General features: G+C 44.7%; 1 protein-coding gene across 2 annotated transcripts in view; it reads right to left on the bottom strand.

Moving 5' to 3' along the window:
- Window positions 1–24,365, bottom strand: part of LOC138580158 (proteoglycan 4-like) — a 1,214,734-nt gene that overhangs the window by 1,122,478 nt on the left and 67,891 nt on the right. For both annotated transcript variants that reach the window (XM_069650488.1, XM_069650487.1), the window contains exon 2: window positions 2,798–2,899. In XM_069650488.1, coding sequence (XP_069506589.1) covers window positions 2,798–2,899 — 102 coding nt within the window. The remainder of the gene's footprint in view (window positions 1–2,797; window positions 2,900–24,365) is intronic.

The following is a 24,365-nucleotide window of genomic DNA, read 5'->3' as shown; positions in this document are numbered from 1 at the left end:
CATTAGTTGGGGTATTCAAAACATACCCTCGTACCACTTCTATATTTGATCAATTTGAGTTGTTAAATTTTCTTTTTTTCGGGCATGGAAAAAAACTCAAGACACTATTATAAATGGCCATTTAGATTATTAATTTCAGATTATAATGGTTAAATATAGGAATCACTGTGCTTTACCCCTCTTATAACCGTATGAGATGCTGAATTGGTAGATGCGTTAAATAAATATTTCAACAAAATTAAAAAGCCTTCATAGCTAAGATGTGTTTAATGTATTTTAATGTGCTGCTGTACAGAGATTTATTTTTGGAGTATGTTTAGCTATGTATAGACACATAAAACAACTGTGTGGTTGCTTGGGTAGTTATCCAAAATAAACATTGAATTGATGGATTACCAGAAATTATTAAAACAACTCCCATTTCGATGCAATGTATTCAAATGTATTTTGCGTGGCTATTCTGAAAACTTGTGAGTGGATTTGGCTCTCAAGGACCGGAGTTGTCCTAGAACATATTTAACAGACACTCGAACAAGCAGAAGTCACATTCACACCAGCCATTTACTAAAGGCCAATGGGAAGAAACAACATATGATCAAACAGATTTATAAACATATTACCTGAGGTCTAGCGAGGAACAGCTAAAGTGGTGTAATGGCAATCATCATCGTCATCATCATCATTTATCATTTGATACAGCGTCTTTCACCATTGGTATGATCCCAAAGCGCTGTAGGTTGAACACCCTTGAGGGACCGAAGTCCAGGTATGGCAAATTAATCAGAAGAGTTTAGAATACGTGTGTGCATTTTAGCCAAAGCGAAGTTGGGTAGGAATGGCCAGATCCCTACTGGCTACCCATATCGAGCTGGGAAGTGGATCAGTGCTTTGAAGTTGACAAGAGAGAGTGCGAGAGTAGTAGATTCATTATGTGTCCAGCTAGACTGAATTTACGTTGTGGGGAAAAGCTGCATTCTAATGGCAGAGGTGTTGTGCAATATGTTGTTGGGAATGGAGTATGTTTGCAGATGTGTGTGGGTGGGAGGCCTTGTCTTCTGCTGTCTTCCATAAGCATGGAGTGGAATATGTATCCGTCTGCTGTTGCTGGCTACTTGGTTTTGTAGATGTAAAATGGACTCAGGAGAGTTTTGCTTTTTTGTTCCCTGCAGCAATACATTTGTATCATTTGTATTGGCAGAAAAATAATAGGCTATCTAGTCTCTTAATTCATACTCCATCACTACATTTTGTATGTTTATTATTTATTTTTAGTTTACATGAGACTTTTCATGCATCCAAAAATAAAATATCTAAAACAGACAATATAATACAAAAATTTGATTTTAACAATTCATATTTACAATTCATAAAATCAATGCATATTTACTGTTATCAATACAATCTACCAAAAAACCAAAGCAACAATTTCCCCTTACTTTAAGAAATCCCAAGCAGCACATTTCAACTGATTTGTTAGAGATATACATTTATTTTATTCCCAGAATTTCAAAGTGCTTAAAATCTTTTCAATCATAGCAGCATACAAATTCTTTGCAGTTCTCTAGTTAGGAATTGTACTTTACTTTATATTTATTGTGGCGTTATGTTCCCGTTCCATGGGCAACACCGGGAGGTAATGGCCCGCGGCCCCAGTTAACGACGCCGGCGAAGCAAGGGCCATTAACGTGGGCCCCTGGTGTTGTCTGTGGAACGGGTACATAAGGCCATTAGCACCCCGGGTTACCAAAGTGGCGAAGTGATGGTAAAAAAAAAAGGATTTTCCTTTCTACAACGGGACTTTGTTGGAAGGAAAATCCTTTACCAACATGGCCACCATGGAAAGGAAAGTCAGAGCTGCGTACGGAGGCCCTCTTCCCTTTCCATGGCGGCCGTTGCAAGCTGAGAGGAAGCTGCGGCTGCAAGGGCCGTCGCAGCCGAAATAAGGTAAGTGGGGAGGCGGGGAGTTGATAAAGAAAAATAAAACGGGGACGGAGGGTGGGGGAAGATGGATTTCAGGAGGCTTGGAAAGCCAGCGTGTACCTGCGGTTCAAGCCTGCGTTCCTTTCCACCTAATTGGCTGGCTCCCCCGCCTGGGGTGCTAATGATATTTATATCGCGCTTTCACCAAGGCGTTGTACAATAGTAATACAAAATAAAACTACAATTCAAATGTGGCAGTGGTAAATTAGAAGAACACAGATGTTAGAGATTAGTAATGGTATAGAGGAAGTGAGATTTAAGTCGAGTTCTGAAAATGTGGTAAGAAGGAGAGGTGCAGACAGAGAGGCGAGGGGCATTCCAAAGTTTGGTCGTTAGTAGGGAAAAGGATCAGAACCGAATGCAGCACAGGGTGGTTTTGGGATATAATATATTTTTGAATAACCCTTTATAATGGAGGGGCCTCCATATATTATTTAGCTCGAGTGAGGTTTCCAAAGTGCAACATATTCAAATGCAAGTCATAGCTGAAAGCCTTTTTTTACATTAATTCTTTATAATAGTTATTGGCTTCGATCAGTCTATTTCCAGGCCTATCTGCTTCAGCCTCGACTCTACCACATCTCTATATTCAGGCATTTATTCGCCCCCTAAATTTATTCGCCCCCTATAAGCCTTAGAGAGAATTTAGCACAGCATTATTACTAAATAGTAGCATGTATCATTCACAATCCAAATCAGCCAGATTGCAAAAATAATTGATGGCAGTCAAAAATGCTTTATTGGTAACATAGTTCACAAACAGTCAAGTTTCCTTTTTTTCATATCATGTACACAGACTATCTCGTTGCAGACTCACCATCTGAACGCTGATGCACTGCGCAGCAGCAGTCAAATTCTAAAGTGTCAGCAATCTTTGTCAGGCCATTTAAATCCAGTGGAACTCGTCGATCCCCTGCTCCTAAAATCATAAACAAACTTGTATTAGCACATAGAGATTGTTATTGACCATCCTCAATCAATCAGAATATTCATAGTGCAGTCATTAACTAATGGTATTGACTGTAAACTGATGGATCACTGGGAAGTATTTTATACGAAATTGTGTCAATTTCCCGTAGAATTCAGTGAGTTTTTGGACATTTCGACTAGAAGTTAAGGAACAGACCTACAGCTCCACGCCCTCTTCAGCATAACCTAATAGCCCCACAGTAAAACGGTTTAAAAGTTTCTGGAGTTTGGTACCTTCAATAGAGTATGTTATAGTGGTGTACCGTTCTGCATACAGCTTGACAGAATATATACCCTTCACTAAATATGATTCCAATCATCTGATAAGTTCTGTTGCAGATCTTTATGTCATGCATAGATGCTATGATTTCATATATACTGGATATCAAACCTTTTGACAATGCAGCAGAGCCAATTAATTTCTCAAAACTAGTGCTGGGTCTGAGCACTTGTAGTTTAAATTGTGCATTCATAACCACTGTCTGATTTCCATATACCGAAGCCTCTCCTCACCTATTCCGATTAAAATTTTACACTCATAAAATGAGCGAATCACTCCCGCTGAAAGAGATGCATTGCAATCTTGCAGCCTCCCATAAGCCAGTTAGAAAAATAGTTCAATCCATAGGCCAGTGGTAAGCTGTGGATTCCCTTGTTTTGGAGTAAACGGGGGGGCCAGACCGTCCCAAATCTGCAGAGTGGTTCTGATTGAGAGGAGCTTGTATACCGCCATGGGTCTCTCTCTTGGGAGAAGCCCTAACACATGTCTCAGACTTCTTCTAATCACTTGATCCTCAACGAGTTTCCGCAGTTTTGGCGATCACGGATTAGGCCAGTCTACAAGGACCCAAAACTGAAAAGCTGATAACACCACTGCCACCCAGATCTCGAAGCCTAATGAGTGTCCTCTGGCCAAACCAAGGTTTACGCCCCGTAAAATGATTACGAGTGAATAAGTCGGATTACAAGTGCCGGAGGGACAGTGTTGATCCCCATTCATTTAGTCCCATAGGTCCCCATGAGGGGATTTGCCATCATGAGGTTTTTTTGCCGGTAGGGCGATTGGCTTCCCTCCAGCATTTAGCTGGTAACCCAGGTGCCCCACCGGCAATCCCGCAGTCAGGCGGTCAGGTAAAGTATCGTTGGACACTCATGAGGGTTCTTCAACACAGGTCAACATATTAGTAGACTCATCCTCCTTTTCACTAGGGATTTGAGAATTAGCTTTCACTTTCAGATGATGAGCTAGGTTGTTCTTCATATAGTTCCTAAATGTGTCATTGCTCCATTTCTCTCACACAATGGGCCTCATTACACGGATGGCGGTGGACCAAGGTGCTATTAGCACCTTGGTCCATGCCGGTAAAATACCGGCACCGCCTTGGTGGAAAGGGGAATTACGCCCTATTCCAAGGTTGCCGGGGCGGTAATTCCCCTTTCCCCCCATTGCCCTTTCCCATTCCCATTTTTGCCCCATAGGGCTCTATGGGAATGGGGAAGGCTCTAATTACGGTGCCGCAAATTGCGGTACCGTAATTAACTCCCTGGTCCCTTTGCGGGTTGGTTTTTAAAGCCTGCAAAAAGCAGGCGTTAAATTTACCAACCCGCAAAGGGACCTCGTAGTAAGGCGGTAAGGGTTTATCGGTACCAGTAAAATACCGGTACCGGTAAACCCTTACCGCCTACCATGTAATGAGGCCCAATATCATATATCAATGTTCCTACCCTATCACCCCTACAGATTTCCCAAGACTCTTGAGAAGTGTTCAGGACCATAAGCTTCGATTCCATTCCACAGGAAATGAGAGAAAATATTTTCAACCTCCTCCCTTGGGATGGCGTAATGTAAACAGATACATTAACATGGTGCTCTGTTTTTAACTCAATCGAGATTAATGTTTTGTCATTTCCTGGGATTACATAATCCTGAGGACAGAAAAGATTATATAAATTGCCATCTACAGACTTCCTAACAGCAGCAATGGCGTGGCTAGACAGTTTTTGAAAAACCTCACCTACATTAGAGTAGGAAGGCTAACAATTTTCACAGTCTTCACTCAAAGTTCCCATTCCCCTGATGGCCAAAGGGTCTGAGGTTATTTCTTTCCAATTTGTAGCTGTAATTGAGCCAAGGTTTGGTGATTGAGCATATGACCTATCTAGGGAGGGAGTGTGCCCATACCCATCTTCTTCTGAATTAACGTACGTGGGGCTAGTATCTACCATACTCACGTGAGACTCCCAATGTGTATCAATTGAATCCGATCCCACTATGACACCATATATGAGCGGTCAGAAATGCGAGACTGACACAAACGTATAGATTTCTCAAAGTTTTCCATTTTATTAAATCAAAAGGGGTGAGATAAATGCCTATCTTTCCCTACCCTAACGAGGATGTCCCTACCTAACAAACTAAATCTAAAGACATATGACCTAGTGTCGAAAGGTCTCTGACCATCACACTAATACATACAACAAAATAACACAGGAAACATGTGGCAGTCTTCACTTCAACACCACAGTGAAAAAACGTATAAGCTTTAAATAGTACTCTTTGTGACCAGGGTTGTGTTCCCGTCCCCTGGTTCAATACAGGAACACTCGTGGAAAAGTTCTGATTTAACAAAGTCCTATTCATTTCAACACATAACTTCCAATACGATGTTCCCTTGGATAAAGTAAATGTCTCTCTGATCAACACTTCTTCCAAAAACCAAAGCACTTGTCTTCCACAATATCCTTCTGGGTAAAGCAAATGTCTTTAAACACTTATTCCAAACAAAAGCCGAAGCACTTGTTGACTTCCACAAAATCCTTTTTAGTAAGGCCAATGTCTTTCTCACCAAACAAAAGTTCATAAACCAAGGAAAAATGTTCTTTTGAGGACATAAAGCAATTATTCGAACATCACACTATTTCCTCCAACAGAATATTTTTGTCAGGATAGCAAGCAATTTCTTCTTATAAAGCAGCAGTTCATCCAAATGATAATAGTGGCAACACTTTATTTCTACCACACTTTTTGCCACAAATCAAACATCTTCTTTCCTGTTCCACTAGCCTGCCAGGATAACTACTATCGATCCTTTTCTTGGTTTACTCGCCTGCCAGGATAAAGCTCCTACAACTACAATTGTTACTAGTGGCAATGTGTGTTCCAAGACTCTCCCCACCAGTATCCCATGCAAGAAGGCTTGAACAATGGCTGCCTTTTTCTGTGGTCTCTTGACTCATGGCAATATGGTTTGCAGGCTCCCCTAATTGGTGTCCCACAAAAGAAAAATTGCACCCTTGTTGCTTTTGTGCTCCTTCTGTACAGCCTCTTGGCTGTTGGCAATGCGGATTGTAGGTTTCCCCCAATTGGTATCCCATGAAGGCGGAATTACGCTATGGTCCCCGTTGTTACTTCTTGGTTTGATATTCAAAAATATTATTTGCTATCAAATAGCCCTCTCGGACCGCCCAAGGGTCACCTTTACGTTTAGGCCAACTCACTGGTCTGGTTTGGTGTCTCTGCTTCTTAGATAGCTAAGAAGGAGGACCTCCCATGTCCTGTCCGCTCTGCTGACTACCTTCGCACAGCTTCAGCGAGTTGCTTCGTCCCTCTTTGAAGCTCCAACCGCTCTGGTGGCTCTCTGCTTCTCCTCGCACACCTCAGCGTTGCTCACCTGAATGGGAGCACGTCTCCCCCCAGCTGCTATTTGCTCTTGGATGCCTCTTCCCACTGCATACACTCTGTACGGTCGTACAGCTTCCCTTCTCGCATCAGCATCAGCTGGGCTTCCTGCTGCTTCCACAGCAACCTCAGCAGGCTGGTCTGCTTTGGCTACACTGTTCACACCTCCCCTCAGCTGAGGCTCATTTCTCAATTTAAATTTCCTGCTCAGGTTTATTTCCTAAACAACAACTAGGCCGCTCATTCTGATCAATAGCACTTTGGATCCTAACTAACTCTGAGCCCCTCTGCCTCATCCCAGTACCATAGGCATTATGGATCTTGAAGTCCATAGTGGTTTTGGTCCTTTGATGTTTAGCTAGTTTGGATGATCTTGTAAATTGAGAGTTGTCAGAGTTATGAAAGGTTGAAAGGAAGGTTTATGTTCTAACTTTGGAATTAGAACTCTTCTTAAAACAGTATCATTACAATTAGAGGATGTTACAGTTAATATAATCTTCTGATTATATGACCTTTTATGGCATTTCTTTTGGGTAGTTTCATGAGAGGGATTTGTGCAAAGACAGTGTGCCATCAAGTATTTGGGGATTATATGATTCTCATCCTCAGTAAAGGATGAATACTGCGTCCCTTCCAAAGGAGTCACTGCATCCCCTTGACTGCCATCTCCTCCCATGTCATGCTCACTCCCAGTGGTCCAGATAGTATTTTGGAGTGAGAGTATTTTACTCCCGATTTTTAGAATTAGAGAGTAAATCCACTTTCAAGAGAGTAAAAATGATTTTCCTCCTTCACAAGAGAGTAAAATGTGTCTGACAACTATCCAATTCGTGTGTAAAATTAAAACTTTGTTCGAAAACCTAAGTGACAAAACAGCTGTATTTCAAAGTCGTTCTAAATAATGTATTGCACCGGTGGAAAACATTTTCCCAATACAAGAACCTTGTAGATGCATACTACCCAGCTTCCGCTTCATGATACTTGAGCACAAACTCTGTTAAGAGTTACTACAGATACCAGCTAGTTACAACAGGTGATTCTCAAACCAAGTCCCTCACTCTACCACTATCACTTCCCTGCTTCTCGGGCCTACTGTTGCTGCATGGCACTACCTGCTGGATCGCCACTCCATGTTATTGCTCCATCTCTCCTTCATTTTGCTACTTTGTTTCCCCTGTCTCTCACTTTCTGACGCTCCTCCTCTCACCCTTAAGTGTTGTGATGCTACATTTTGCAGTCTGTTTCTCTGTCACTCTGCCTCTCCCATCTCAACATTCTATTGTTGCTTTTTCCCTCCTATATCTCGCTGTATCAGTTGATATAACTCCTCTTCCTCTCTCATGTCATTACTCTGACTATATCTGTTTTCTCGGTTGTGATTGCTACTCCTTTTGATTATCTTTCTTGCACTGTCTCTTATGTTATTGACATGCCCTTCTCTAGTCTTGGTTTTCTATTTCCATCTCTCCCCACCTGCTGTTGATCTGTGTTTTATTTTACTGTCTTCAAATGTCTCTTTTGCTCTGCTTCTATCCGTCACTCCTATTGTGTGTTTGTCTTATTAATAACTCTGTTTCCTTTCTCACTTTCTTTGCTTCCCTATCATGTATCTCATTACTCTCTCTTCCTGTTGCTCAAATTCCTGTTGCAGATTGTCTAGTATGTTCTCTGTCTCTTCGCCCCCCTCCCAGCCACACCTTTGTTCTTCTGTATTGCTTAGATTCAGAGTTGATCTTTCTCTCCTATTTTTCTGTTTGTCTTTTAACATAGCACCAATAAATATCCAAAAAGCTGAAAATGCCTTTTCTATTTAAAAATCTAGTGCAGCTTTACCATTGGGTGCTCCTTTTTAGATGCGTGCAAACCTTCTTTTGGCCATTAGGCTGGGAATTATAGAGTTAGAGGTGTCTCTGACCAGATGCAGCACTTGCTTGAATGCAGATGCTTTAACAACACTGTATGTCATTACAAGTACACAAGCCCATATGAGATGTGTGTTCTGAGCTATTAAAGGTATAGCAGCCTTGATGAGGTGTGTATTCTGAGCCATTACAAGTATAGCAGCCCCGAAGAGTTGTGTGTTCTGAGCCATCACAGGTATAGCAGCCCTGATGAGGTGTGTGTTCGGAGCCGTTACTGTAAGGGAAAAGGGTTGCAAAATGGCCCACGGACTGTATTTACGGGCTAAAACGGCCTGAGGACTACATTTTCCATGATTCTGTGGGATTCAGGGGGGCCGGCGCATGCGCAGGCTCGCGCACGCTATTTAAGTTTCTCCTCGGCTTGTGCTGCCTGTTGGTGATTGTTGGTGTGGCAGGCACAGGCCGGAGGAGAGCAGGTGTTTGTTGTTGAAGGGACCCAGGCAGGCGGTGAGGAGAAGTGTGTCTCAGTCTCTCATGGACCCGGGCCCATGCGGTGAGGTGGCGCGTTCCAGAAAGACTCTGTCCCTCATTGAGGGAACGGAGTAGATCACAGCGGTGTGACCGTCCAACGCGAGAGAAGTCATTGCCTAAGGAGGTGCCGACGAGCCCCTCCAGGCCTCAGTGAAGTGCAAGCGGGGAGTGTGGGAGTGTTTGGAGGGTGTTTATAGCCATTATCTGCTGCGGCTTGCAAGTGTGTGTTTCTTTAATCTGTGCTACTACCAACACGCTGCAAAGAGTAACCACACATGTGATTGAGTGTCTCACGTGTGTTCCACTGCAACCCTTCTCAGAAACTCATGCTGGTCAAACCGCGTGAAGCAGAATCTTAGCGTTCTGAATATTGGAATGTTTTCTTGCATTGTTTAGGATAAAAGCGAGGGACGCTTATATGTGTGGCTGCTTGTTCTTGTCCCAATCCATGTGTTGCTGCAAGTTGCTCGCTTTAAAAGCATTCCTATGAAAGTAGTCTCCGCCAGGTTATACGGCAGGAGGCTTTGATTGACCAATGGGGTACCATGCTGTTGCACGATACATGCCTGTTGTTTTTGTGCTGTTGGCATTTCCATGCTGTATGCTACTGCAGTTATCAGGAGGCTCCTGATAACCCATTTATGTGCTTATGTTAGTTGCTGGCTTAGGTGTGAACAGGTGAGAGACAAGGGTCTCGAGGGTGATATCCTAATCAAGAAGAGTGTTTGCCTAGTGTCAGGGGTAGGAATAGGAGGTTTTGCACTGTTCAAGTTCATGTGTGATTAGCAGGGGGTTTTTCCCCTATGCTCTCCATATCTATCCAATTTAGGAACCCTAAACCTCTTTCCGGTGATCCTAACACCCCCTACCTATCCACAACCTCTCCCTAGCTCTCTTCCCCCCCATTGGCTGCCTCAAGGTTACCTGTATATGCTGAAATCAGGAGCTGGTGCCAACCAAGATGGGAGGGGTCCACTACATTTGGCTTCTGTGGCTAGAACAGAGTTGTGTGATACTCCAGGGGTGTGATATAATCACCAACCCCCAATTTGGGATAATTATGCCACCCGAGCCATATGGTGTCCCCTGCACCCTTAACAGAGGTCCTCAAGGCACTACAGGATATTCAGGCAGAGTTGATTCAGTCACAGCAGGAGACTACTACATTGAAGATGCAGGTTAGTGGGTTGATAGCTCAGGGAACGGTGCTTCAGGGAGAAGCGGTGGCGGCTTCAACTGCAGGACCATCTAGTCGAGCAAATACAGTAGTGGTGCAACAAACTTAGGGATTCCGTTGGCAGCCCCAGAGAGATTTGCTGGGGATCCTAGGAAGTTTTCCACCTTTTTGACGCAATGAAAATGAAGCTTTCTATGCAAACCTACAGCATTTAAGTCCGCTCAGGCCCGGACAGCATTTGTTATTTCTTATTTGAGAGGGGACGCTGCAGCCTGGGCAATTACTTTAGTACGAAAGGATGATCCTATCTTATATGACTGGGCAGGGTTTTCCGTTGAATTTGCACGATTGTTTGATCATCGTGATGTATCTTTGGCCCAGGATAAAGAATTATTAGCACTTAGGCAGGGTACTAAGGATTTGGTGACTTATGTGATGCAATTTAATAGCTTAGTGGTAGAGACGGCGTGGCCAGAACCCAAGCAAGCAGTTTTATTTTACCAAGAATTTAGAGAGGAGTTAAAGGATGCAATAGCTCATGTGGAACCGCAACCAGAGTCATGTAGTGCATTAATTGATTTGGCTCTGTGGTTGGATCACAGATTGGGTGAGCGCAGGGGAGAGAGAAGGGGGACTGATGGGGTGCCATTTGTACATCTCAACAGAAGTAGGGAGGCAGGGGGACGTGCTGGAGGGTAGCAGGGGGAGCCCATGCAGATTGGAAGTGTACGGGGACCTTTGTCAGTGGAAGAGAAGGAAAAAAGGAAAGCTAATAACCTGTGTCTCTATTGTGGGAAATCGGGCCATTACATTCAGAATTGTCCCAATACACCCGCACGAGCTGGGGAAAAGAAAAAGGTGGCAGCGGGAAAAGAGGGGGCTCGGTAAGTGGGGGAACGACTATACCGAGCCTGCGGGAGCAGAGTTCCTGTCAGCAGTGTCTAATACAATGCATGTTAAGGCTCCCCATATCTATTTATTGGTAACTTTGATTTTTGCCAATAGTAAAGAAATGGTATCGGCAATGGTGGATTCTGGGGCTAGTGGACATTTCATGGATATTGCATTGACACCCAAGTTAGGACTTCCCACGAGAATCAAGGAGGAGAGCGAGTTGGTGCAGGCCGTAGATGGGTCATGTTTGACATCGGGTCCTATTACCACTCAGACCCAGGAGGTGAGGGTCATGAGGAGGTTATTACGTTCAATTTGATTGCAGCTCCCCAATTTGGGGTGATTTTGGGAATGCCATGGTTGGTGGCACATAAACCAAAAATAGACTGGAGAGGAAGGACATTGACTTTTGGAAATTAGCAGTGTGGATCTCATTTACCTGGCATTGGAGGTCCCACAACCTTTTTGGTAGAAGGAGTGAATCAGCAGGCCAAGATTGGAGCAGTGGTCGCCACCCTGCCGGTGGAATACCAATAGTTTGCTGGTGTTTTTGACAAGGGAGGTGCTTCCCAGTTACCGCCCCATAGGCCATTTGACTGTACGATCGAGTCAGAACCTAATGCTAAGTTCGGGTATATGCCTTATCGGAAAAAGAGACAACACTTGCGGAAATATTTAGATGAGATGTTGGCATGTGGGTTTATTCAACACTCCAAATCCCCTGTTTCATCTCCATTGTTTTTCATGCCAAAGAAGGAGGGCACCTTAAGGACTTGAATTGACTATAGGTCTCTAAATAAGGTGACCAACAAGAACCGGTTCCCATTGCCATTATTTCTGGTATTGTTAGATCAGGTAAAGATGGCCAAGATTTACACTAAGTTGGATTGAAGGGGGGCGTATCATATCATCAGGGTGAAGGAGGGTGACGAGGGGAAGACGGCCTCCCGTACAAAGTTTGGTTTGAGTATTTGGTGATGCCTTTTGGTTTGTGCAATGCGTATGCAGCCTTTCAGAATTTCATGTAGGAGGTGTTGCGAGAATATTTGGATTTATTTGTGATTGTGTATATTGATGATATTTTCATTTTCTCTGAGTCTATTGAAGAGCATGTACAACATGTTAAGGCAGTTCTATCCAGATTACAAGAGTATCATTTGTTTGGGAAGTTAGAGAAATGTGAATTTCATGCTACCAGAGTAGAATTTTTGGGTTTCATTTTAATACCATCAGGAGTAGTTATGGATGACAAGACGGTACAGGCAGTTACCAAATGGCCATCTGCCCAGTATGTGAAGGACATTCAATCATTTCTGGGATTTGCCAATTTCTACCGAAGATTTATAAACAATTTCTCTGTTATTATTACACCCATTACCCGATTGTTAAAGAAGGATACTGTCCGGATCCAAGTCCACCTCCCCCTTCTCCTCACCTGTCTCCTCCGAGGCACGTACACTAGGTTCGGTATCAACTTTGCCTGGCTTCTTTATAGTCCTTGGAACCCTGACCTTCGGTGTTCTGGTCTTCTTTTCGTGAAGATAAGGTCTGGCCCCTCCGGAGGCCACCTTGACAGAAGAGTGAACCTATCACCGGGGAACCCCAGGGGGCCAGCCTCAGTCTAGGGAAAAAGCCCGAAGGCGGAAAAAACCCTAGTTCCTAGATGGGTTCTTTGGATGGTATTGTTCAATGATGTCCGAGTTGAAGGAGTAGTCAACGTGTGAGATGGCAGGAGCTCAAGAGACCAGGAATCAGGACACGGAGCAAGGGTATCAGACCCTGAAAGTAGGGTATGGGGAAGGTATAGAAAAGTAACGGGATACTGTGATTAGAAGAAAAGAGAAGAAAAGAGAAGGAAAGAGAAGGAAAGAAAAGGAAAGAAAAGGAAAGAAAAGGACTGCCGAGAGAAGGCGCAGTCTGGAATAGCACTAACCCCTGAATCCGACGAGATGGAAGGGAACCATTCGCCGGTAGGTATCCGCCGCAGGGGACGTAAATGTAGGAAAGGGACAAAGGCTCTAGGAAACTCGGAGGCGACCGGTACAACAACCGGCACAGCGCTTCCATGAGAGCGGAAGAAACAACCAGTCAGAAGGGCTGAAGGAACAGCAAGTCACGTAAGAAAGCTCCGGACGCGGAACACAGCGCGCGAGCACCTTCGCGGCCGGAGAGCGAGGGTGAAGTTTAAGGTAAGGAAAAAATAGAGGAGCGGAAGGGTACCGCAGCTGTAGTAACCGCGGAGAAAGTGAGTGCAGAGTAGACCGTAGCGAACACGGGATAAAGGAAAGGTAAGGCAATAGGAGTAATGAGAGGGAATCAGGGAGTATTAAGGAGTAGGAGAAATACACAGGAAGGCAATAATCCGAGGTAGGCGCGATGAGAGCGTGAAATAACAGATACAACGCGCCGAAAAGTGGGCGGAGCCGGATATATATAGGCTCCATTGACCTGTTGGGCGCCATGTTGGATGAGGACTAGACCGTTCACCGTCTGAACCGCCATCGATACCAATGCTTCCAATCTTGGTTCCTGACAGATACCAAGTTCCATTGGGATCAGGATGCTGAGGAAGCATTTGGGAGGTTAAAGGCAGCATTCACTGAGACCCGATTCTAATCTCGAGAAACAGTTTCAGGTAGAAACTGATGACTCCAATCTGGCCGTAAGGGCAATCTTGTCACAGGCGGATGGGGAGGGAAGTTTACATCCAGTGGCCTATTTCTCCCGCAAATTTAAAAGTTGTGAATAGAACTATGCCATCATGGATAAAGAGCTCCTGGCAATTAGGGAAACCTTTCTTGAATGGCGTCACTACTTAATGGGAGCTCGGCATCCAGTACTAGTTATCACAGATCGCAAACATTTGCAGTACTTAAGATTGGAAAGGACTTTGAGTTCCCGGTAATTAAGATGGGCCCAATTGTTTGAGGAATTTGACTTTGTGGTCACATGTTGGCTGGGTAGGAGCAACGGAAAGGCAGATGCACTGTCCAGGCAGGAAAATCTGGGAGGGCAGTGTCAAGTGGAATGAAGTATCATTCCAGTGGAGAAGATTGTGGGTGCTGCCATGACTCAGGAGGTGTGGAGTTGGTGTCAGCACTGATGGGGCCTTCAGTGTCAACTTCGAAAACCGACCCCAACTCCACCTCCTCACCTGAAAGTTCGGGCGGATGCGATCTCGGTTTCCTTCCGTTGCGAACAGCAGATCCTTTTTTATGTAAATACGGCCGACCGCGGAATGACGCCACCTTGGTTTCTGAAAGTAACCCCGGTTACCAGGGACACCGGTCCGCAGCCGCCTAAGGGGAAAAAGCCACAGAGGCAAAAAAACCCTACTCGAGGAGACCAGAAAGTACCCCTCTTTCGAGTCTGGTGCACAGGAAGGCGAGGGATCCACTGGAAAGATGCGGAGGCGACTTCTCAGGGGGAGCCGGATCAGGTGGGAGATCGGGAAGAGTACCGGTGGGGGTCCAGAAGAGTTGGGGAAGGACCCAAGGAGCCAGCGAGAGGGAAGGAGAGTCCAGCGAGAAGCAGAAGAAGGAACCAGGGAAAGAGAACCAGAGAGGGGCAAAGGAAAGCGGGGCTCAGCAGAGCCAAGAGATATGACAAGGAGCGTCGGCAACAAAGCGGAGGTAAGCACAGTTGCAACGCGATCCCTGTCGGCTGCACAGAGCCGAAAAAGCCGGCGGCGGCCATCTTGGAATGAAAGACTAGACCGCAGAACACGTTACGCCGAACGTGATGGAACTCTTCTATGGCGTCCCCTTCTCCACCGATCCCATAGGCGCACATAGAAGGGACGCATGACAGTATGCCCCCCTCCGGAGAAAGAAAACCCGGGATTACCACGGTGAGTCCGGTAGAACCTCCTTATCAATCGGGGAGCAAAAACATTAGAACTGGGTTCCCAGGAATCCTCTGAAGAAGGGTAACCTTTCCAGGACACTAAGAATTCCAATCTCCCTTTGCGATAGCGAGAATCCCTTATTGCTGCCACCTCATATTCTTCATCTTCCTCAGACGTCCTGTTCTTTAAAACTGGCCTGACTGGGCCGGAGGGTACCTTCTCCAAGGCTGGGTACAGCAAAGAAGAGTGGAACTCAGGATGAATCCTCTTCAAACTCTTGGGTAGCCGGAGTCGAAAAGTCACCGGGTTGATCTGAGACAACACTGTGTACGGACCAATATATCGAGGAGACAATTTAGAAGGATGGATCCACCTTGGCAAGTACTTGGTAGACAACCAGACTCTTGAGCCTGGACCTATCTCCTTGATTTGGGAGCACTTTCGATCGGCCCACTTCTTATAACCCGCTCAGGCCTCGTCTAGGGCTAATCTGGCCGTTCTTTGTGCTTGCAATATCTTCTGTAAATGATCCTCGATAGAAGGACAGACCGAGAGAGTAGAGGAGGTGGGGATGATATTCCTGGGATGTTGGCCAAAGGTACAATAAAAGGGACTAAGTCCGGTGGCAGAATGCCTGGAATTATTATAAGCAAACTCTGCCGTAGGTAAGAGATCAAACCAATCATCTTGGGACTGATTTACATAGCACCAAAGGTATTGCTCCAAAGTTCCATTTAGTCTCTCTGTTTGTCCGTTTGTCTGCGAGTGGAATCCAGAAGATAGTGCTCTTTCTATGCCCAATCGGAGACATAGAGCTTTCCAAAATTGGGACGTAAATTGACTCCCTCTGTCTGAAATGATCTTCGTGGGTAGACCATGGATGCAGAAGATGTCCCGGATGAAAGTCTCTGCCATTTCCGATGCTGAAGATAACCCTGGGAACGGGGAAAAATGAGCCAACTTAGTGAGAGAATCAATGGTTACCATGATGCAGGTATGGCCTCTCGAAGGTGGAAGATCGACAATAAAGTCTGTAGATATCTGCTCCCATGGGACCTTTGGTAACGGAATCTGTTCCAGGAGTCCTAAAGGTCTTTGGTAACGGTGTTTATTGCGGGAACATTGTACACACTCTTTAACATACTTCTTTACATCCAATGATAACCCCGACCAGTAAAAAGATCTCCTGATAAGGTCTTCAGTGTTCTTGGCACCTCGATGACCCGCTGTAATATGATCATGACACCAAGATAGAACCTTATGACGTAGTTCTGTGGAAGGTATATATAGTTTCTTGTTTACAAAAGTGAGGCCCTCTTTAAAGTAAACTCGTTCCCCAGACCAGGTAGGTTCGGGGAGAGGTGAGAGGGAAGTGGCATCCTTGACTTGGGAGAGGAAGGTTGCGGTAGTAGCGATAAATGCCTTCTCAGGAAAAATCCTTTCCTTGTAGAGGGAGTTAACATCCTCAACCGTATCTCGGCGGGAAAGGGCATCTGCCAGCACATTCTGGCTACCAGGAAGGTAGGTAATTTCAAAGTCGTACTGGGAGAAGAAGTGGGCCCATCTGGCTTGTCGGGAATTAGTGCATTCCATCTTCCGCAGGGAACTGAGATTGCGGTGATCTGTACGGATGATAAAGGGGAAGGTTCCGCCCTGGAGAAGATGTCTCCATTCTTCACAAGATTCCTTGATAGCTAGGAGTTCCTTCTCCATTACAGAATAATTCCTTTGACTTGGCGATAGGGTCTTAGAGAGATAAACTACCAGGTATTCCAGGCCCTTGTGTTCTTGAAGGAGGACTGCTCCAATGGCACTTGCAGAAGCATCGGCTTCCACAATGAATCCCTTAGATTGATCTGGTTGTTTTAAAATGGGTGCAGAGCTGAATCTTTCTTTGAGGAAACCAAAGGCTTGCTCTGCTTCGGTAGACCATTTCAACAGCAGATTTTCCTTCTTCAGAAGAGAAGTGATTGGAACCACAATATCTGAGAAATTTCGGATAAACTTCCGGTAAAAGTTAGCAAATCCCAAAAATCTTTGTACCTCTTTGACCGAAGTAGGTGAATGCCAGTCTAAGATTGCAGAAACCTTTCTGGGATCCATCTTGATGCCCTCCTGAGAAAGGATAAATCCCAGGTAGGGTACTGAGGTAGTCTGGAACACGCATTTACTGGGTTTGACCAACAAATGATTGTCTCGTAGACGGCTAAAGACCTCATGCAAATGAGTCGAGTGCTCCTGGAGGGTCTTTGAAAATACTAATATATCATCCAGATATATGATTACTGAGTGAAATAGCAGGTCAGAGAAAATCCGGTCCATAAATCTCTGAAAAACTGCAGGGGCATTTACCAATCCAAAGGGCATCACCCTGTATTCAAAGAGACCGTATGGTGTTCTAAACGCTGTCTTCCATTCATCCCCGGCGCAAATGCGCAATAGATGGTAAGCATTGCGGAGGTGAAGCTTGGTAAAGATGACCACCCCCTTAACAGCTTCAAGAATATCAGAAATGGGGGGCATGGGATATCTATCCCGGATGGTAACCTTGTTGAGCCCTCGATAGCAAATACAAGGTCTGAGTTACGTAAGGACCTCTTGTAACCCATCGAACCGTGGTCCTTCCTAGGTTCGAGGCCTGGCGTTTCCCGAATGCCTGGGTGGAACTTCGGGACAGTTGCGGAGTAGGTGGGCTGCAGAGCCACAATATATACACAAACCTGAGTCCCGGCGTCTCTTCCTTTCTTCCGGAGTTAACGGATTTCGCATGGTACCTATCTGCATGGGTTCCTCTTTGGAGTCTCCCGAAGGCAATACCAAGCTGGGAGTAGAATGAGAAGAAGATGGGTTCCCTTTTCCTCTTTTTCTCTCCATCTTGCGTTCAATAAGGCGATGCTCTATCTGTAGAGAAACAGACATCAATTCTGTGAAGGAGGCAGGCCTAGGAATGCGAGCGAGTTCGTCCTTGATTTCGTCTTTCAATCCTCTGCGGAAGATTGTAAATTGGGCCGGTTCTTGCCAGTTAGCCTCTGCAGCTAATCGTTTGAATTTGGTGATATAGGAGTAAAGATCCATCTGCCCCTGAGGAACTTCAAGAAGTTCTTCCCCGCCTAGATATCTAATCTCAGGTCTTTCAAAGGCTTGTTTAAATCTTTCTAGGAACATGTTCCAGTCCCGTAGAACAGGGTCATCTGAAGAAACCAAGGGATTTGCCCAAGCCAGGGCATTCCCGGTTAAATTGGAAATAACCAACCCCACCTTACTTAGATCCGTAGAAAAGGTGGAAGGTCTAAAGGTAAATTGTACATTACAGGCCTCTAAGAACTCTTTCAGATGTGTAGCAGATCCATTAAACCATCCAGGAAGAAAGTGGCATGGGAGGGAGGTCAGTACTGCGAAGTTCCTGATCCGCCACAATCTGTCTGAGAACTGTGTTTTCTGCCTTGATCTGCTGCATCTCCTGATTCAAATTTCTTACTTCAAGGTTGAGTGACTGTACTGCTGCCACAAGTTCTTGAACTTGTTCCACCGTAGCCATGGTAGGATTCGATTGGCGTTGCAATCTGTCAGCACTGATGGGGCCTTCAGTGTCAACTTCGAAATCCGACCCCAACTCCACCTCCTCACCTGAAAGTTCGGGCGGATGTGATCTCGGTTTCCTTCCTTTGCGAATGGCAGATCCTTTTTTATGTAAATACGGCTGATCGCGGAACGACGCCACCTTGGTTTCCAAAAGTAACCCCGGTTACCAGGGACGCCGGTCCGCAGCCGCCTAAGGGGAAAAAGCCACAGAGGCAAAAAAAAACTACTCGAGGAGACCGGAAAGGTACCCCTCTTTCCTCGAGTCTGGTGCACAGGAAGGCGAGGGATCCACTGGAAGGATGCAGAGGCGACTTCTCAGGGGGAGCCGGATCAGGTGGGAGATCGGGAAGAGTACCGGTGGGGGTCCAGAAGAGTTGGGGAATGACCCAAGGAGCACAGCGAGAGGGAAGGAGAGTCCAGCGAGAAACAGAAGAAGGAACCAGGGAAAGAGAACCAGAGAGGGGCAAAGGAAAGCGGGGCTCAGCAGAGCCAAGAGAAATGACAAGGAGCGTCGGCAACAAAGCGGAGGTAAGCGCAGTTGCAACGCGATCCCTGTCGGCTGCACAGAGCCGAAAAAGCAGGCGGCAGCCATCTTGGAATGAAAGACTAGACTGCAGAACACGTTACGCCGAACGTGATGGAACTCTTCTATGGCGTCCCCTTCTCCACCGTTCCCATAGGTGTACATAGAAGGGGCGCATGACAGTTGGGTGAAATGAGAAGCCTGAATTGTTATCATTATTAGAAATCATAAGACTATCTGTAGAGACACCAATCACATATTAGACTGTCACCTTTGTATGCATTTGCAAGATGCATTTAGAATGATACATTTTATGCATATAGTGCTTGCCATCTATGCTGCCACTTTGCACTTTTGCCATTTGCAAATAGAATGACACTTTCACTGCCATATATCTAAAGTGCCATGTAGTGTTTTAGAGACACAATATATATTCACCATGATTTGCATCTATGTTTGCATTAGATATAGCGCTTAGGCTGAGAGAGAAAATGCATTACTTGCACGACACACACAGGCATATTTGAAGTGCCATGGAAAGCCATTTAGAATAACACACATGTATGCTTTGTAGAGACACATTTAGAGACTGTTATGTATGTATGTATGTATGATTGAGTATACACCTAGAATGAGTTTTGCATTTAGTTAGTGCTTGCATTGCGAGAGAAATGTTATACGCTAGAAAGCATTAGGCTGGCATTTGAATACATTTGCTGATGGAGAAAGACAGAAGTTGCTCAGTGCGAAGAAATGTTATGGTTAAACACTGTACCAGGAATTTGTTATGGATCACACAGATAGAGCGAAAGGGAGCCTTATCAGCTTGGCTGGTGTGCTTCACGGAGAGAACACAAGGGTTTGGGCTGCCAATGGGGTGGGTAGAGAGGAGAGAGGGAAGCCTTTTCACACAGAAGAAGTGCTTTAAGAACGGGGCCTAAGAGCACTTTTGTAATGCATAGAGAGTGCCTACAGTGGAGAGAATGGGTATGAACAGTGAATAGATGGTATTTTCGCACCGCACACAGAATGGCCATGAAAGAAAGATACCAGTCCAAATGTCATGCTGATAGCACACGAACAGGAGACAGGCAGGCATTTTTCTATACGCAGAAAGAGACATTCTTAGAATGCAAGTAATTATAGCTTATGAAATGTGCGTCATCATAGAAGAGACTATACCCAATGAGGCTAGAATGGGCTGGGGAGTTGAACTGCACGGGAGAGTGAGAGCACTGGAGGAGTTGGCACTCGAGGCAGAGAGAGAGCTTGGGAGTTCGAATGACCAGATCTTGAGAGGCAGACACTGACTGACCTGGCACATGCAGAATGGGAAGTAATGTTTGGCTTAGGTTAAACTGATAGAACACACACACACACACACACACAGATTTGGGTGAAGGGGAAACTAGACAGGGATTGTCTAGAGTGAGGGTGTGGATTGATGGTGTGGATTTATCCATGAAGGTGATGGATGCTAGCGCTTGCATTAGAACCACACACTTGCAGCACAGGCTTGCTTTAGAAACCTGAAAGGCTTATAGTCATTGCATGATAGCTTTGCACCAGAAGTATAAAAGGTTCAAATTAGACTTAGCATTAGAACTGCCTGCATTGTTATGCAATATGCTTAGCAGTGTGTATATAAATAAATGTATCCCAGTGTTATAAATTGAATCAATTCTTTGTGTTTTCTTTGTGTCTTAATGTTATTTGTTATTGCCCACTGTAGTAAGATAGGTGTATGTTAGTAGGCGTAATCTAGGAGTACACATTGCACATAGGGCCTGATACGAATGCAGTCAAGGGGGGGTATAGTGATCCATAACCCCCAATAGGAGATTGTCAAAGTTTGTCTGAAGATCAGTGGTTGTGGTTGCCCAAGGGGGGGCAACACGACGGTTAGGAGTTTGGATTTTTCAGACTGACAAAATGGAGGGGACACCCGGATTTTCACTAATGTGGACTGATTAAGATGTTTTGCTGATCTGCCTGCACACTTATCAGTTTCGCAGCGGTCGAAGTTTGAACATCTTGTGTGTGCAACTGTGTTTAGGTTTTTTTTTCTGTTAGTTCGTGGGAATAGAGATTTTTTTTTGTTTTATGTTTTGTCTGTCTTGGTTTATTGTTTTGAGTATGCTGTCTGCAATTTTGTTCGTCGTAGGAAGGAGAACATAATTGTTTGACTTTGGTTGCCGGAATTGGTTGTAACATTGACCCAAGAACAGTATTTCATGACTGGCAATGTTTTATGAATAAATGTACATTAATTCTGCGAGTGAGAAACTGTTTTTTTTTTATTGAAGACGCTCGGGATAATTGAAACTGCAGGATGAGCTCATTTCTTAGTGACCTGAAGGCAATAAGAAATAGGCTTAAAAATACACTTGCTTCCTGGGAGGCATCCCAGGGATCAACTGTATTGAAAGTGAAAAGTGATATAGCTATGAAAGACGGGAGGCCACATATTGTTGACTTGCACTCAGTAATAGGTCGTCTCAGAGATATGATTAGTAAGTGGGAAAATGTCCCAGCATCCTATGAAGATCTGAGGCATTGTGAAGCTGTGTCATTAGAGGGACGCGTGCATGAAGAGAGTTAAGTGCAGATCTTTGATTTGAACAGAGAGAATGACGGTTTTTACATCAGCACTTTGCCTACGTTTTTGAGTGAGAAACAAATATTGTCCAATGACCTAGATACTTTGAGAACTGTACAAGACAACATAGATAAATGGAATTGCGCTAAATTTGGATGTTTTAAAATTTTGCATGCCTGGAATTTTTGTAGTTTGAATGTGTGCATGGAGAGAATGTTTGTTGACAATCCAGATTGCACGGGACTGGCAGACTGTGTATTTGAAGCACGAGGCAGTGCAATGCAGGAATGTAGGTTGAATATGAATTGCATTGTATATAAAAGAAGTTTTTTGAATGAAACTGGTTTGATTTTTCAGCATGTAATAATTCAGCTTTGTGAATTCTTAATGATGGAAAATAGGGAGAGTGTTGTGACTTCTAGAGGACAAGGAAGTGACACAGAAGGGAATGCAGTTGTGACATTTTTGAATGTGCATTTGATTGTGACATGTTTGAAGTATGTGAAACTGGCCGTTTTGTTTTGTTTTGAAAAGGATAGGGATGGATGCAGGAGTCATGCATTAAGCATGCATGCATTATGATGCAGGGAGAGACAGGCCTAGTGAGACAGTAGTTATTTGCACTGACACATTGATGAGACACAGGGGAACTAGCATGGATGCCATTGAGAGACGTGGGAAAGTGTAGAGATAGCAGATGTGCACTTCAACGCACAATGAGAAATGCTGTTTTATTTTGATACACCTCAAACTGAGTAAGACTGATTCTTGCACTTTTGTTTCTTTGCATGAAATCTGGATAGACACCTTGACCAGACCGAGGTCGCATTGACACCTTGACTAGACGAGATGGCATCGCCGAATGAAATGACCAGACCAAATGACCAGACCATGAGACACCAGTATGACACCATGAGAGCAGCATATCCAGATGATCGGCATGATGACCAGATGAAATGACCAGACCTTGTTGACTGTCTGAGATCCATGATGGCTGACACCTTGTGACTTTGCAGCACCAGAAAGAGACTGGCTTTTGTCACCTTGATGTGACTTTGCATCATGGCTGTTTGTTTGCAGCAATGATGAGACATTGGCATCTGACCTTGACGCTTTGCAGCAGCACTTTTGGGGAATGCCGACCGACCGACCTGAGGCCTTAGTGCACGCCTTGTCCAATGGCTGTGCTGTGAGAATGTACCCAAAAAATCTGCTTGCTACCCAGACTACAGAGACTTTGTGGCATGACACCTATTGCCATAAGAGAGATCGTGACCGACTGTGCAGAGAGAAACTTGCAGTATCTGTGCCAAGAAGTGATGAGAAGTGAAAGAGCAGTGTGAGAAATTGTTCAGCAAGAGAGCAGAAGAAGAAATTTGAATTGCTTTGTGAGCAGCTTTTGTAATCTGCAGAGAAAGAGAAAAATGCAGCAATGAGCAGGAAGACATGCTCTGAAAGCATTTCTTGCCTGATCCACGTTTGAAAGCAGCTCTTATTCTCTTGAGAGAAGGAGACAGAGCATATGGTGCTTCGAAAGCATTTTGCACTTGCATTTAACGCTGGCTGTCCCTCATTTGAAGAGCATAGGACTGGCTGGCATGGCAATGGCATGGCACAGCATGACAACAGCATGACCTGGCAAGAGGAGAGAATTTGAACCTGCTAGAGATAGGCCCACGGAGAAGGGCCACACTGTGTCCAGAGGAGAGTAACCCCCTGCATTGGCAATGTCTTGCAAACACTCTGAATGAGTGCACCTGTCGCCTTTGTTCATGAAATGAAGGGAGAAAGGAGAGTAAGCATCGATTTGACATCAATTGAAAGTTCTGACACGCGGTTTTCCCTCTGCTACCTTTGAAGTGAAGGGCATATGTTGATCACTCCATGGGGACGAGTGGGGCTCATATGGTACCTGACACTTGCTTGCTCCTGTCGTTGGAGCTCTGTGCAAAATCTTGCTGGCATATATCAAGCTGGCCAACCTGAATTGGCTTGTACACGTTTCTGCTGCCTGAACATTTATTGGGCTGAACATTGATTGGCTTGAACACTTTGCTGCTTCACGTTTGTTTCACACTTTGCTGTTGTGGAGAACACTTTGCTGCCTGAACTTTGACCTTTTGCTGAACACTGATATGCTCGTTGTGAACACATGATTCGTTTGTGAACACTCACTTTGTTGACACTATAGCTTTGTTGACATTCCTTGGCTGAGAACTTTTTGAACTGAATTTGTACTGTGCACGTTTGTGAGGACACACATACCTCATGTGACTTGGAAATACCTTGGACTGGTATATAATTGAATGGCCTATATGACCAATACACTGCATGTATACACTGATATGTATGCATTGATCAATGGAATGCTTGGCCTGTTTGGCTACTAACATCTGTACTGACCTTTGACACCTGTGAAAGTGATTGTCATATTTTGTCCTTGACACATTGCGATGGAAACACCTGTAAGCACAGTACTTGTGCATTGATTCTATGCATTGCATTTTCGTTTTCTGCTTGTAGAGACACTTTCACACCTTTGGCTTGTAGACACTTCTTGACTTCTGACTTTTGGCTCGACTTTTGACCTTTGACCTTTGGCTATGCTATTCTGATTTCTGACATATTTGCAGCATTGCATTTGAATATTTTAGCTTGCCACTAATAGAGTGAAATGCTTGCATCTTGAAAAAAGGTTTTTTCTGCATCATGAATGATATAT

This window comes from Ambystoma mexicanum, chromosome 3p (genome assembly GCF_040938575.1).
Source record: "Ambystoma mexicanum isolate Mex_15411 chromosome 3p, UKY_AmexF1_1, whole genome shotgun sequence".
Lineage (NCBI taxonomy): Eukaryota > Metazoa > Chordata > Amphibia > Caudata > Ambystomatidae > Ambystoma > Ambystoma mexicanum.
Note: the sequence above shows the minus strand (reverse complement) of the source record. Positions and strands in the feature narration are given on the sequence as shown.